This window comes from Pleurodeles waltl, chromosome 10 (genome assembly GCF_031143425.1).
Source record: "Pleurodeles waltl isolate 20211129_DDA chromosome 10, aPleWal1.hap1.20221129, whole genome shotgun sequence".
Classification (NCBI taxonomy): Eukaryota; Metazoa; Chordata; class Amphibia; order Caudata; family Salamandridae; genus Pleurodeles; species Pleurodeles waltl.
Genome location: NC_090449.1, coordinates 898,586,002 through 898,602,309, shown reverse-complemented (window position 1 = coordinate 898,602,309; position 16,308 = coordinate 898,586,002). Strand labels below are relative to the sequence as shown.

At 41.9% G+C, this 16,308-nt stretch overlaps 1 protein-coding gene across 1 annotated transcript in view; it reads left to right on the top strand.

Annotated features, from left to right (window-relative positions):
* The first annotated feature begins 8,879 nt into the window (after positions 1 to 8,879).
* Positions 8,880 to 16,308, top strand: part of LOC138260837 (ranaspumin-like) — a 72,582-nt gene continuing 65,153 nt past the window's right edge. The window contains exons 1-3 of the mRNA XM_069209263.1: positions 8,880 to 8,984; positions 13,760 to 13,848; positions 14,604 to 14,669. Coding sequence (XP_069065364.1) covers positions 8,936 to 8,984; positions 13,760 to 13,848; positions 14,604 to 14,669 — 204 coding nt within the window. The 5' untranslated portion in view covers positions 8,880 to 8,935. The remainder of the gene's footprint in view (positions 8,985 to 13,759; positions 13,849 to 14,603; positions 14,670 to 16,308) is intronic.

Sequence of the window (16,308 nt, the reverse complement as noted above, 5' to 3'; positions counted from 1 at the left end):
CTAGTGTTAAATTGAAACATTTAGATGTAATTTTTGCCTGTATTATGAACAAGTTGATAGAACTGAAGACCAAGAGACAATCTAAGATAGTACAATGAAGAGCTGGTGTTTATTTCTTTATTGCTAGGCTGACAGAAGTGGAGAAGGTAAGCCAATTTTGCAATACTGAGTCTTTTACTCTAAAACCTATCTGTGATTTGGGCACGCTCTTATTTATCTCAATCCATTGTAGCAAATGGTAATGCAAGTGTTTTTTTTAAAGCTTGCTACCAGTACTTAGCATTGATCTCCCCAATAACCTTCCTTCAAGGCTAAAATGAATAATGAGTGTTTCCAAGACCCTGTGAGCACTTCAGTTCTCATAATGTCCATGCATACAGCCTCAGATCAGTCCATCACAATTTAGAAGAGCCAAAATAGCTAAGCTGGACCAAGTCTCCAAAAATCTAGATGGTTTCAATGAACAGATACTTTCATCAAATTTGCAAGTTAGATGGTTACTGAAGTCACTGAATGTAATTTTCACCATTTGAAGTTTATCTTGCCCTCCATATAATTTTAATTGATGATGGGCCCATCCTTCTAAACTGATTCCATAGCATAGTATTAATGTCTGGATTGCTAATCATGTCTCCTTCTGTAACTAATCTCCAGTCTTTTTAAACTGTGCTCTCCCTAATGATGTCGGCATTTCAGCTCTATGGCATAATCTCCTCAGTTATTATTAACTCTAAAGGTTCTTTAATTGATATTCCAGAATATTAATCTCCATAAATTTACATTAGGGCTACCATCTCTAGACATGCTTTATTTTTTATTTATATGATGACTACTTAAAGTGAACCTCATACTTAAATCTGATCATCTTAGACTTCTACCAAAGAAAGTGGTGTGACAATCACTGGCATGGGGAAAATAATAGTCAATAGGTTTATTATAACTTATCATTGCCATTTCATTAGTAGTTTTTCCTTCAACCAAAGTTTTCCAAGTGGTCCCTGTGTTTTCAGAATTAATGGCTCCAAGCCGGGTCTGGAGATTCATGTTACCCCAGAAGTTTATGGTGCATGGGACATACCTGGCTTCTGTCTCATACAAAGTTTATAGGCATTGGGAAAATGATCACTATTACTTCTGTCAAGAATAGGGAAGTGAACAATCTTATCAGAATTATGCACATTTATAAAAGTGTGAATTCAATTAGTGATTCGCCCAGTTTAATCAGTTATGAGGGCTTTTAAGAGATATTATCCATGGAAGTACAATTGATAACTCAAGCACAAAAATAATATTAATCGTGTGCATCCTATCTGCAACCAGGAGATTAAATGAACGACTGGGAATTACCCATTGCTAGTTAAAACCTTAAATGGACAAAGGTCTTCATTCTAACATTAAAGCCAATCTTAAATATTGTTAAAGCTTAGGGGTAGTAATCACTAACATATCCAGCGACAGCTGCAATTCTTACAATATTCCATTGATTTTTATTGGTTGGAAAGAACTATAATGAGACAGTACCTATCTCCTCTGTAAAAGTTCTATTTGTAGGGTCACATAAAAAACATCAATAATTCTGGAATGCTCTACTAAAGTATAAGAAGAACATTCTCACTGAGAGCACCATCTCCAAAGTATTCTTTAGTTTTTAAAAGAAAAAGCTAGCATAATCTCTCTGTGCTCTTCTCTCATGTATTTAATCAGCACTTTGGCAAGGAGGGTGTTGTTGCATCATAATGATTACTGTTGAGATGAGTTTGTGAGGTGTGGGGTGTGCAGAGTAGCCAGAGAAATACAGTATTACTGTATATAGTTGCAACGTGGCATTGGGGGCTATTGAGGAGTCAAGCTGTGTGGTGAGGTGCAATGTGAGTTGTGCTGTTGTGGGAGACACTGGACTATATTGTTGTAGTATGTGATAGGGCTTGTATTCATAAAAGAGCCTGCTTGGATGATGGTGTAGTGGAGCCTGTTGAGGGTGGTGTACTATGTGTGGGATGTGCCACAAGGTTTGAGGGAAGTGTAGTGCAATGTCGAGCTCTGAAGTATGTTAGGGAGTTGAGTTCATATAGCTAGCTCACACTATGCATAAATACACTGAGTGACAATTGACTTGATCATCCTTAACCCCTTCTGTGCCCGGTACGTAATGGTTATGTCCCGCGGCACAGTGCTCCTGTGCTGAGGATGTAAACATTACAATCTGGCACTAGTCCACGGGGAGTGCAAGCATTCCCCCCATGGTCAGGGATGGAAGGGGAATCGTAAAGTGATCGGGCTGCAGAAATACCCCTTAGACACTAGGGAGTTTGTTTTTTTGTATATAAATAATGAAGGGGAGCGACCCCTTGGACAAGAGTCGCTCCCCTCGGGGGCATTTTTTATAAGGCGTTTTCTGCCCCTGGTGGCAGATCAGCCTATTTTAATTAGGCCAATCTGACCCCGGTGGGGCAGAAGCCACTAGACACCAGGGATAATTTTTAAAAAGTTGTTTTAGAGGTGGGTAGCGACCCCTTAGGCAAGGCTCATACCCGGGGGGGCAAATTGTTTTTAGGCCATTTCTGCCCCCCTGGGGGCAGATCGGCCTATTTTTATTAGGTCAATCTGCCCCCCAGGGGGGGCAGAAACCACTAGACACCAGGGATTTTTTTTTGTTTTGCGACAATTTCACTAAAGGGGAGCGACCCCATTATATAAGTTAGGGAAAATTAAGGTCTTCATTGAGATTCATAACATTCACAGCAGAAACTGCTTAAGGCACAATACAAACAAAATGAAACAAGGAGAAGACACTGCACCATGCATGCTGTGGCAACAATCCTGGTATTTGGAACTCCCTTGCCAACCATATTAGGCAGATCCCACACTCCTAGCCCATAGAAATGAACAGAACTTCTTTGTCTTAAAGAGCTTTCTTATCCATGTGTGAAGCTCAAGATGGACAATAGATGTTAATCTCCCTACTCCTGCCTTCAATTCCTCCTTCATCCCCTTAGCCTGTACTCCTTCACACTACCCATATCTTCAGAAAATGAACTGTTTTTATATATTGCTAGCAACACTATGCATGATTACACTGAGTGACAATTGACTTGAGCATCCTTAACCCCTTCTGTGCCGGGAACGTAATGGTTACGTCTTGTGGCACAGTGCTCCTGTGCCGAGGATGTAACCTTACATCCTGGCACTGGCCCACGGGGAAAGTGCTCCCCCCATGGGCCTAAAGACAGGGATGGAAGGGGAATCGTTTCCCCTTCCACCGCCCCCCGGTGACGTCTGATGAAGTCAGCGCGCCATTTCGCGCTGACCTCATCAGAGGTCGCCCTCATCGTGCTGGAAGCTCAGCTTCCAGAGCTAAGGGTGGGAACGGGCAGAGAGACAGGAAAGGAAAGGAAAGACCTTTCCTTTCATGTCTTTCTGGGCATTTCTGCAGCCTGATCGTAAAGTGATTGGGCTGCAGAAATGCCCACTAGACACCAGGGAGTTTGTTTTTTTGTATACAAATAATGAAGGGGAGCGACCCCTTGGACAAGGGTCGCTCCTCTGGGGGGCATTTTTTTTATTGCATCTTTTCTAGCGGCAGATCACCCTATTTTAAGTAGGCTAATCTGCCCACAAGGGGGCAGAAACAACTAGACACCAGGGATTTTTTATTTTGTTACAATTCCACTAAATGGGAGCGACCCCTTAGGCAAGGGTCCCTCCCCTGGGGGCAAATTTATTTAAGGCGATTCCTGCCTCTCTTGGGGGCAGATTAGCCTATTTTTCTTAGACCAATCTGCCCCCAAGGGGGGCAGAAACCACTAGACACCAGTGATTTTTGTTGGTGCCAATTTCACGCAAGAGGAGTGACCCCTTAGGCAAATTTATTTTAGGCCATTTCTACCACCTGGAGGAACAGAAACCGCTAGGCACTAGGGTTTTTTTTATTTTTTTTTACAGATGGGGAGCAACCCCTTACGCAAGGGTCGCTCCCCTGGGGGGAAAATTAATGTTAGAACATTTCTGCCCCCCTTGGGGCAAGATCGGCTAATTTCTATTAGGCCAAACTGACCCGGGGGTCAGAAACCACTTAGGCACCCGGGATTGGTGTGTGTGTGCGTTTTATTTGGGGGCAGCCCCTTGAGCAATGGTCACTCCCCATGGGGGCACATTACTGTTGGCCATTTCTGCCCCCCCTTGGGGGCAGATCAGCCTATTTTTTAAAGGTCCATCTTCCCCCAAGAGGGGTAGAAAGCCCAGCAGAGACTAGGGAAGATTTTTTTCAAAAAGGAGGGTGGGTGTATGGCTATACCCCCATCCCAAATAAATGGGGACAAAGCTGTTCTGCCCACCGGTGGGCAGATGGGGCAATTACCCCCGATCCACTCCCTGGGGGGGCAGAAAGACTACTACATGCCAGGGAATAAAAAAAAAATAGTGGGATGGTGGCTACCAACCAGTATGGGGATGGTTGTTCCCCCACCCCAACTGAAGGGGGTAACAGTCTTTCAGCTCTCCCCCCCGCACACTAAAACATCTTATCCCAACAGCAAGCAAGAGGACATTTGATTATTTTGGGTTTTTAGTTTTACATTTGGGTCATGAGAGCTTGTCTAATTCTCAAAATTGTCCCACTTGGAATGGTGAGGGCAGCACTTTTTCGACTTTGGGATGCTGTCATGTAGAAAAATCTACGAGACCTAGACACATCTGAAAACTGAACATCTGGGTGAGCCCAGGTGGTGTGCTTCACATGCACCCGCACCATTTTCTTACTCACAATGCCCTGCAAACCTGCACATTTTCCCCACATTTTTGTGATGGAACCTTCCGGAATCTGCAGGGATCCATGAAATTCCTACCACCAAGCATTGTCGCATCTACACCAATAAAAATTCTGCCCCATTTGTCAGCCTAAAAATGTTTTTTTCCAAACTGCCTTTTTGGACCCGATTTGGTTTCCCCTCAATTTTGACATGTTTTTGGCTCTTCCCTGTCACAGGCACTTGGCCGACCTACACGAGTGAGGTATCATTTTAAAGGGAGACTGAGGGGAACGTTGAGTAGTTGGAAATTAGTGCTGGTGCGGTTAAAAATTTGATTTTTTTTTAGCTAAATTTGAGGTTTTCTGCAGATTCTGGGTAAGAAAACACTAGGGAATCCACACAAGTCACACCTCCCTGGACTCCCTTGGGTGTCTAGTTTTCAGAAATATCTGGGTTTGGTAGGTTTCCCTAGATTCCTGCTGAGCCCATGACCAAAAACGCAGGTGCCCTCCCCCGCAAAAACAGATAGTTTTGTATTTGATCATTTTGATGTGTCCACATATTGTTTTGGGGCATTTCCTGTTGCGGGCACTAGGCCTACCTACACAAGTGAGGTACCATTTTCATTGAGAGACCTGGGGAAACGCTGAGTAGAAGGATGTTTGTGGCTCCCATCACATTCTAGAACTTTGCAGCACCTAAATGTGAGGAAAAAAGTGTTTTTTTTTGTCATATTTTGAGGTTTGCTAAGGATTCTGGGTAACAGAACCTGGTGACAGTGCCACAAGTCACCCCATCCTAGATTCCCCTAGATGTCTAGTTTTCAGAAATGTTCAGGTATGCTAGGTATTTATAGGTCCCAGATGAGCTAAAGGCCAAAATCCACCCATAGTCACTTTGCAAAAAACAGGTCAATTTTCTTTGGGAAAATGTGATTTGTCCATGTTGTGTTTTGGGGAATTTCCTGTCGCGGGCACCAGGCCTACCCACACAAATGAGGTACCATTGTTGTCAGGAGACTTGGGGGAATGCTGGGTGGAAGGAAATTTGTGGCACCTCTCAGATTCCTGAACTTTCTATCACTGAAATTTGAGGAAAAAGTGTTTTTTTGCCAAATTTTGAGGTTTGCAAAGGATTCTTGTAACAGAACCTGGCGAGAGCCCCACAAGTCACCTCATTCTCAATCTCCCTAGGTGTCTAGTCTTTAAAAATGTATAGGTTTGCTAGGTTTCCCTAGGTGCCGACTGAGCTAGATGCCAAAATCCACAGCTAGGCACTTTGCAATAAGCGGTCAGTTTTCTTTGGGAAAATGTAATGTGTCCACGTTGTGTTTTAGGGCATTTCCTGTTGTGAGCACTAGACCTACCCACACATGTGAGGCACCATTTTTATCAGGAGACTTGGGGGAATGCTGGGTAGAAGGCAATATGTGGCTCCTCTCAGATTCCAGAACTTTCTATCACTGAAATTTGAGGAAAAAGTGTTTTTTTGCCAAATTTTGAGGTTTGCAAAGGGATTCTTGTAACAGAACCTGGCGAGAGCCCCACAAGTCACCCCATTCTGAATCTCCCTAGGTGTCTAATCTTCAAAAATTTATAGGTTTGCTAGGTTTCCCTAGGTGCGGTCTGAGCTAGATTTCAATGTAAAAATGTGATGTGTTAATGTTGCGTTTCCTGTCGCGGGCATTAGGCATACCCACACAAGTGAGGTACCATTTTTATCAGCAGACTTTGGGGAACACAGAATAGAAGAACAAGTGTTATTGTCCCTTGTCTTTCTCTTCCTTTTATCCTTCCAAATGAAAGACAGTGTTTAAAAAAGACGTCTATTTGAAGAAATGGCCTATAATTCACATGCTAGTATGGGGACCCCGGAATTCAGAGATGTGCAAATAACCACTGCTTCTCAACACCTTTTCTTGTGCCCATTTTGGAAATACAAAGGTTTCCTTGATACCTATTTTTAACTCTTTATATTTCACCAAATGAATTTCTCTATGACCCAGTATACAATGAAAACCCATTGCAGGGTGCAGCTCTTTTATTGGCTCTGGGTACCTAGGGTTCTTAATGAACCAACAAGCCCTATATATCCCCGCAACCAGAAGAGTCATGCAGCCGTACCGGTATATTGCTTTCAAATATCTGCCATAGGTGGAAAAAGTTATAGAAGAAAACAAGGACACAAATGGCTCTTTTGTTCACCTCAATTTCAATATTTCTTTCTTTTAGCTGTTTTTTCAGTAGGGAAACCTTGAAGGATCTACACAAATGACCCCTTGCTGAATTTAGAATTCTGTCTACTTTTCAGGAATGTTTAGCTGTCCGGGATCCAGCACTGGTTTCACACCCATTTCGGTCACTAACTGGAAGGAGGCTGAAAGCACAAAAAATAGTAAAAATGGCGCATGTCCCAGTAAAATGCCAAAATTCTGTTGAAAAAATGTGGTTTTCTGATTGAAGTTTCCCTGTTTCTGAAAGCTGGGAAGATGGTGATTTTACCACTGCAAACCCTTTGTTGATGCCATTTTCTGGGAAAAAACACAAGCTTTCTTCTGCAGTCCTTTTTTCTCATTTTATTTTTAACGAAATTTTAGCTGCATTTTGGCTAATTTCTTGGTCTTCTCCAGGGGAACTCACAAACACTGGGACCCTCTAGAATCCTTAGGATGCTGATAAAAAAGGACGCAAATTCGCCGTGGGTAACTCATGTGAACAGAAATTTATGAGGGCCTAAGTGCAAACTGCCCCAAATAGACCAAAAAAAAAAGCTCTGCAGGGGAAAAGGCCTGGCAGCAAAGGGATTAAAGAATGTTCAGTCTTGTTTCTCCTTGCTTAGTCAGTAGTGCATTGTTGTCCTTAGGAGATCACAAAGGAGACCCAAAGGTATGGGCAGTAACACAAAGTAAGACAAAGAATGTATTACATGCTCAACATAAAGAGATATAGGGGGTTATTACAACTTTGGAGGAGGTGTTAATCCGTCCCAAAAGTGACGGATATGCCACCAGCCGTATTACGAGTTCCATAGGATATAATGGACTCGTAATACGGCTGGTGGTATATCCGTCACTTTACCGTCACTTTTGGGACAGATTAACACCTCCTCCAAAGTTGTAATAACCCCCATAGTTTTAGCGATACAGGAAATAGAAGCATAAAAGTAAAGTGGTGTAGTGTTAGAGTTGAAAGGTAGCTGGGAACTGCAGTAATGTTAGCCAGAGTTCTACCTGTGAATTCGCAAATGAGAACATTGCTTTCTAAGTCTGAGATTTAGTAAATGATCATCAGCCATCCTGCATACTCTATCTCAGTCAATATAATTGGTGTTAGAGCGGCAATGAATCGGGAGGGCAGAATTATCGTTTTTGGACTGGAGTCACTGTGAAATTCTCTGGATAGACTGAGAACATTTTTGTTAGAGGCACAAAATTGACTTATGCAGGGTATGGGTCTTGTGCTGCACTCCGACGCATGAAAATCTTTCATCAAATATTTTTACTCTGTGCTTCCTTAGCTTCCATTGAAACCCTGGGGAAGGGGCACTTACAATTGCAAATACCAAGCACACTCCTCTAGTTGAAACCAAAAAGGTAAGCGGATTAAAAAAGGCTTTCCAGATTAGGATCTCATGGGCAAGATGATAAGGTTTGTGAAACGCAGTGGATTTCTGCCAGTAATGAGGACACTTTGCCACGCTCTTACTGCTGAGAGTGACTACTTATCCCTCTAACAATAAACAAATCACATACGTAATCACATAGAAAATACACATACGTAATTCCATAGGACATAGCTCCAAATACTTTCAGTTACAATAGACAACAGGATGGAAAAAGAGAAGATTAAAACTGGATCTGTGAGATTTGAGACTTAATGACTCCTTTAACAAATATTGACATGTTCCTTATGCCTACATGCTCTTTACACAAGGAACAACAAATAGAGACATGCCAGTCACACCACAAACTTTATTAATTGGTGAAAAAAGCTATTGTGTGTAAGAGTCCTTTGCAGTTATCCTTGAAAGAACTTTTTGGCAAAACTGAATTGTAGAAAGTGGATATTTGATCCATCTTGTGATGATCTGGGAGGAGTGTCCATTGATGCTTCTAGTATAAAAGTAGGTGTCAGAGATAGGTAAATTCACCAGCATCTGAAGAGTCAATACCTATCCATCACTTAATCATGAAGGTCGGTGTGGTGTTCCTGCTCGTGGCCATTAGCGGTTGCTATGGTAAGCATTCTTTTTTACCACAGAGCTGCACTGTGCTGGATGGAAACAACAGGCAGCAACATACCTACTAATATTTGGCACTTCTGCTCCATTACCAGTGCTGGCTTACACCCACCTTTTAACGAAGTGTGTCCCTAGCATAGGTTTCATACTGGAAGGGTATCATTCCAGTACAAGGTACTTTGCTCAGGCATAGCTTAAATCTTTTCCCACGTTTCTGTGTGTGTGCTGTGCAGTGCAGGACAGATGCAATGTGAATAAAGTTAGGAAAAATAACAAATAAAAAACATTACCACTTGTTAGCACCAGCCTCAAGCAGTCATTGCTTTTGGCAAAGGTCTATCTACCATTGTTATGAGCTTTACATGAAAAATGAAAAACCATGGATGGTAACAGGGGAATTCCCGCATATCACCAATGTGATGCCCGCTACAGGTAAAGTAATCCAAAGTAGCACACAGGCTCCTTAAGTTACTTTCAGGGGCAGAGTCCAGCACAAAAATATAAATACTCTGTCAGCCCTCTGCTCCATTTTGCATCACCTTTTGTGACTGCGAACTATTACAAAGCAGCAATTAATCTGTAAAAGAATAAAAGCAATGTTCAAAATTTTGTTCAGAAAGCATTCGGCCTGCGCTATCGAAGATCAGGGTGTTGAATGCCAAGGCTGCATAGTCTTGCTTCCGCCTCATGTCTCTTTGATCCACCACCATACACTCCCTGCCTCTTTATCTCTTGCAGGTTTTTTTTTATCCCTGTGGTCTCCCTTAATCATTTTTTTAGTCTTTTTATTCTTCTTTCCTCCTTTTTTGGTTTTCTCTCACTTGCTCTGGATCAAAGTCTCTTAATGCAAATTAAGTGCCAGGACCCTAAAATGAGTGCCAGTGAGCCATACCTGCTCAAATTAAGCACTGGTTCATAGTGTTGTTAAATCTCCACTCTTGATAGCATATTCTACCTTCCTTTGCAACTGTTACTTTGACTCAGACATTGCATTCCATGAACAGTGACAGACTATACATCTCAGCAGGTTTTTGGGTGGAGTAGCTCTTTGTGGAGTGAATGCTTTTTATTTCTGTTTCAGAGCAGTGTTTCACAATATCCACATAAAGAATGTTTGCAAACAATGAATATCAATGGAATTCATCTATGGTCACAACATTTATTTTGAATATCTAGAATTGATCTGGCCCCTCGAGAACCTACATTGGACACCCCTGTCCTAAAGTGTACAATGTGCATACAAAATGGCATACTGTAGAGGCGGAGACAACCTAAGATGCTTATTGCTACTCTTTCAATACCAGCTGTAAGGCCAAGAAATTGTGCTTTTCTTTGGTGTTAGATGTATGTATACCATAGTGTACAGTCCTGGCTATGTGTGAAGTATAGATTATGATGGGTCCATATTATCCACTGCCCAGGGGATTCTGTGGGCACATTCTATAGTAACAGCACAATGGATAATTGAGCGAGCCTGAAGGCACAACTCTCCAAAGGATTCTACTGAAAAGTAAAACACAAAAAGAGCAGCATCAGAGCATGTGACTCTCAAGCCTCAAGCTATGAAGAGACTTTTTGCTTTATTGCAATTGTATTTATATAGCACTTACTACCCCTGACGAGGCGTCAAAGCACATTTCTGTGAGTAGCACGCTACTCCGAAACCTAAAAGGCATTAGTGGGGAATTAGTATAGGGAAATATGAGTACAGTATTAGTATTAGTATTAGTATTAATATGAGTTAATTTGAGAGGAGGATATGTGAGTTTGTTAGTTGGATTGACCAGAGTAATGGGAAGATAGAGGAGGGAAGAATTCAGAAGTGTTAATTGGAAGTTTATAGCAATAGGATGAGGGATGGGATGAGTAAAGGAAAGATGGAGGAGGGAGGAATATATAGAAAGGGGTTAGGGAGATCATAGTAGCAAAAGGGGTTTAGGATGAGTCAAAGGTGAGATAAATGAGGATGAATTTAGTAGGGTTGTTTGGGAGATCAAAGTAGTAAATAGAGGTGTGGAGTGAGCCAGGAGCGGTAGAGGAGGGAAGAGCTTAGACATGGTTATTTTTGTGACCAAAGTAGTAGAATGGGTTTGGGATCAGTCACGGTTAAGATAACATTTGTTCATTGTGATATAAAAAAAGAAAGCAGGGATTGATAGGTATCTAATATAACAACTTATCTAGGAGCTATGCAATGACCTGTGAACATGTTAAGCATAGAATAATATTCACATATATATCTATATATATGTATATACACACACATATATACATACACACATGCATACACACAAATATATATTTAACGATGGATAAATATATATTTGTTAAACAGTCTTAAAGAGTGTGTGTATAATTTATTATTATAAAATAGCAGCTATACATATTTCTTAAAGAACTATACCTGTCTAGAATATACACATAATAAAATTATAAACATTTATCAACACAGGCATATGAAGTCCATTGCTGTTTGGATATGGTGGTTATGATGGAAAGAGCAAACTCTTGAGTAGTTTTCTGAAGACAAGATAGTTATCCGTGGATCTTATATTTGGGGGTAATGAATTCCATAGTTTGGCTGCTTGAACAAAGAAGGATGTACCACCTTTTGTCTTTTTCTTATATGGCGGTGTTTTAAGGCAGGTGCCAATCTTCAGCAGAGGTTTCTTTGTTGAATGTATTTGGTTATTTTGTTTCTGATGAAAAGCGGTCCTGTTCCATGTATAGCTTTGTGGGTGATACAAACAGCTTGAAGGTGGATTTTCTGGCAACCGGTATCCAGTGTAGAACTTTCAAGGCAGAGGCGATGTCTGCCTGCTTGTCAGCTGCCAGGCTACATGTAATAATAGCCTGGCAGCTGAGTTCTGAATACGTTGTAGATTGTTCATAATAGATAGAGATGATCAGTGGTAGAGGCCATTGGAATAATCCAATTTGGATAGTACAAGAGAGATATTAGCCTGCATCTTGCGTGAAAATTCAAGGTGGGGGAAGATGAGTTGCAGAGACTTCAAGGTGATGAAGTCTGATCGTGCTAATGTGTCAACTTGGAAATTCATTGTTAACTTGGAGTCCATGGTAATTCCAAGGTTTTTAACTTCCTTGGATACTTGAAGAGGTGGTCCCATATCACCAGGCCAAGCTCACAGTGGGTTATACATTTTCCAGTCGCCACATGTAAGTATTTCTGTTTTGGAAGCATTCAGTTTGAGATGGCTCCATATCATCCACTGATCAACTGCTCTGAGGCAACTGAAGATTGGCTTTTTATTATAAAATAGTATGACCAGCACTACAGAGCAAGAGAAGGGAGGAAAGGTGTCTCCTACAGCAGCCTACAACAGAGGCTGAGCGTTTATGTCTGCCCAAAGTCAACAACCACTCTCAAAATGATAAGATATTCATATTTCAGTGGGAAATGTTTTAGTAAATTGTTATAGTACATTTAGTTTAATCAATACCACACACTGGGGGTCATTCTGACCCTGGCGGTAATTACCGCCATGGCGGAGGTCGGCGATAGCACCGCCAACAGGCTGGCGGTGCACCGCTGGGCATTCTGACCGCGGTGGTTCAGCCGCGGCCAGAAACGGAAAGTCGGCGGTGTACCGACTTCCCGCTGCCCGCTTCCCGCTGCCCGCTTCCCGCTTCCCGCTGCCCATGAGAATCCTCCATGGCGGCGGAGCGCGCTCCGCCGCCATGGGGATTCTGACACCCCATGGGCACTGTCGGGGCCCCCGTAAGAGGGCCCCACGAAGAATTTCAGTGTCTGCTTTGCAGACACTGAAATTCGCGACGGGTGCAACTGCACCCGTCGCACCTTCCCACTCCGCCGGCTCCATTCTGAGCCGGCGTCCTCGTGGGAAGGGAGTTTCCCGCTGGGCTGGCGGGCGGACTTTCGGCGGTCGCCCGCCAGCCCAGTGGGAAACCCAGAATGACCGCCGCGGTCGTTTGACCGCGGTACGGTCTTCTGGCGGTTCCCGCTTGGCGGGCGGCTCCCGCCGCCCACCAAGCTTAGAATCACCCCCACTGTCTTTTCATAATTGTCAATTTCAAGGATCGCCTAGAAATACAGCCTCTGTAAATTACATGCAAATCACTAAGATAACTACTTTCAGGTTGTATCGATAGTGTAGGAACTACAGAAATATGCCTACTATACATGCAAGCTTCCTACATTTAGCAAAACTTAACCTGCTGCATGTGATATTTTTCAGGTAATGCATTTGTATACATTTCTATTTCATGAGTTTAAAAAAATGTATATCCTGGGTTCAGTCATGTGTAAATTGATGGGTTTTATGAAGTTTAGAAATGAACAGAGTAATATGTATCGTTAGATGGACAATGATTTTTTTGGATGGACAAAGAGGATAGTGTGAGGACTTTTATGACCTACTGAGATGCTCTGTTGTATAATCCCTGGTTTGCCTGATTGTTGATAACTGTTTTAAGTTGAATATGGTCATTTCTCTACTCTCCTTGATACAAAAGTTTGTTAATTAGCTGTCATTGTTTGTCAGAACTATCAGAATTTCAAGAGTTAAGAGTTTTTAATTGTTGTTGATATTGAAGTATGCTTTGTCAAAACTGTACTAGACCGAATCTGAAAAAAAGAAGTGAGTGTGTGACTTACTGAGTGTGCAACTGGGTAAGTGAGTGAAGGAAATGGACAAAATACAAAGTGCAAACAACAAATCAGCTTTAGGTATTTCCACACAATAAATGGCACCAGAGTAAAGTCTTACAGATTTTTATTTTTTTCCTAGGTCATGTGCAACCTCATGGAAGTGGCACATATTGCCACCCATCCAGTGGTGGAGGGGTCCCACACACCAACTGTTTTGAGTACATTATGGTAAGGTTGAAACTTGAAAGTGTGTTGCTGAAAGTAGTAACTGAAAAGAGTGTGCATTAATAGTACATTAGAGTTTCGGATTTAATTCACCCAAGCTTCTATCTAACTATTACTGTAAACTGTGAATTTTTAAGAAGCCTTCTGTCCAATTAGGTGTGCCAGTGAATATGTGAACACCTCCCTGCAAGGAGAAGGGTGTTCATAGATGTCTACAAAGAGATAGGTCATGTGCAAAGAGTACCACCAATGTAAGACCTATCCTGAAATTGAAATGGTGTCCCCCTCCATTGTAAGACCCCTGAAAGTAACAATTTCTTTGTTGTGCATGTTGAGTGAGACACTGACCAAACACAACTGTACAAAGTATCAATAGTAGTAGTAATGATAATAAAAAAGAAATAATAATGAGGATAATAATAATAATAATGATAATAATAATAATAATAATAATAATAATAATAATAGTAGTAGTAGTAACAATATTTACATATACATAGTTGTAGTAAAATCATTTGAGATTGGATACACAAGCATACTAAACTATCAAACTAAACCACAAAAACACTTTTACTTCGTCTGCAGTTAAGTGTGGGGGTTGTTTATCCTTTAGAATGAACAGGACATTGGACATTAGGCTGAACACATATATGTTCTAAAAAGAATAGCACCTGAACCACAAGAGAAAACCCAGCTGTGATCACGTGACTACACACTATTTAAAGTATGACATACAACTGTCCTTTTATTTTTTTCAGAAAGAACATGTGAAAAACGTTTTGGTCGCTCTACAAGAACTCTTCTGCTCATACGACCATTGCAAGGTAAAGACAATCGGTTCTTCATATGTTAATTTATAGCTAATATTGAATCCTGACAGTTGGCAAAATTGTTCAAGTGAGCTAAACACTATGGGGCACATTTACAAGAAAGTGGTGCATCAGCACTGATGTGCTGCTTTTCTTGCATCGCCTTTGCCCCACTTAACGACACCATGTGAGCACCGTATTCACGATATGGCGCACCAAGGCAGTCGCTAGGCCAATGGTGTCATAATTTTTTACACTATTGTATTGCTCTGCTACAGTAGCGTCAAACATTTTGACGCTAGTGCAGCAAAGTGGACAGGAAGCCCATAGGTTTCTATGTGTGTGTGTCATTTTAATGCCTGCTTTGAGCAGAAGTTAAAAATGATGTTAAAATGGCGCAGTGAAATCTTGGTGATTTCACTGCGCCATTTTTGAGGGACTTTTAATGCAGGAATGCCCCCTTGTATACATTATGGCTGGTGCAGGCATAATGTGGCGCAAAGGGGAGCAAAGTGGCACAATGCATGCATTGCGCCTCTATGTAAATATGGTGCGGCAAAAATTGCCTCTTTGCTCCACATTACCTTAAAAATAAATTACGTTAATATGGCACAAGGAGGCGCTAGGGGCTTGTAAATATGCCCCAATGATTTTATCACATATCCCAACATGAGTGTCTTCCCCATATATTTGACATTAGGCTATCACTGCCCCCTGCTGACGTGATTGTCAATACTCATCAATTCTCCTCTGTAAGTGCCTTGTCTTCTTGGGGTTTCAAAATGGCATTGATGAACTCCCTCCCAGTGTCTCATCCCAGTCACGTAGGTAACCTGTTTCTATCTTGCACCTGATAATCTCTTTGCAGGTGTTCCAACTCTCTCAAACAACCCCCCCATGGATGCATTTCACATGGAGTGCAGTTACAATAATTGCCTCTCCCTGGTTGTTCCCCTAAAGTGCCCGTATTCTACTAATCATTGCACATCTGCATTCTTCAAGATTTGACTATTTGCAATCAGTGCTCTCTCTAGGACTGCCCAATTTCCCATTCTTTCATGACTGAAATCTCTCTGTCATTCTGTCCATAGAAGTGACTACCTCACTGTCTCCCTCAATATGTTCCTCTTACTCCTCGCAAGGCGGCCTGACATCACCTCACATTTCTCACACCAAGAGCTGTCAGTATTTAGTACTTCCCAACCTTCAGTTCTTGTCTACCATTGGTAGTTCCTCATCTCTTCATCTCTGCCAAAAACCCACGTGGCATATTTACAATCCCCTACCTCCTCCTTGTGCCACATCAGTGTCATTTTTTAATGCAAAGGGGGGCAAAGAGGCAACTTTTGCCGCACCAGATTTACATAGTGGTGCAATGCATGCATTGTGCCACTTTGCTCCCCGTGCAACACATTATGCCTGCATCAGGCATAATGTGTGCAAGTGGAGCATTCCGGCATCAGGAGGCCAGCAAAAATGGTGCATTGAAATCTACAAGATTTCACTACACCATTTTTTCCATAATTTTTAAAGCCTGCTCAAAACAGGCATTACAATGAGGCACCCATAGAAACCTATGGGCCTTCCTGCACTAGCGTCAAACTTTTTGATGCTAGTGTAGCGAAGCGCCACAATAGAGCCAAAAACGTTTACC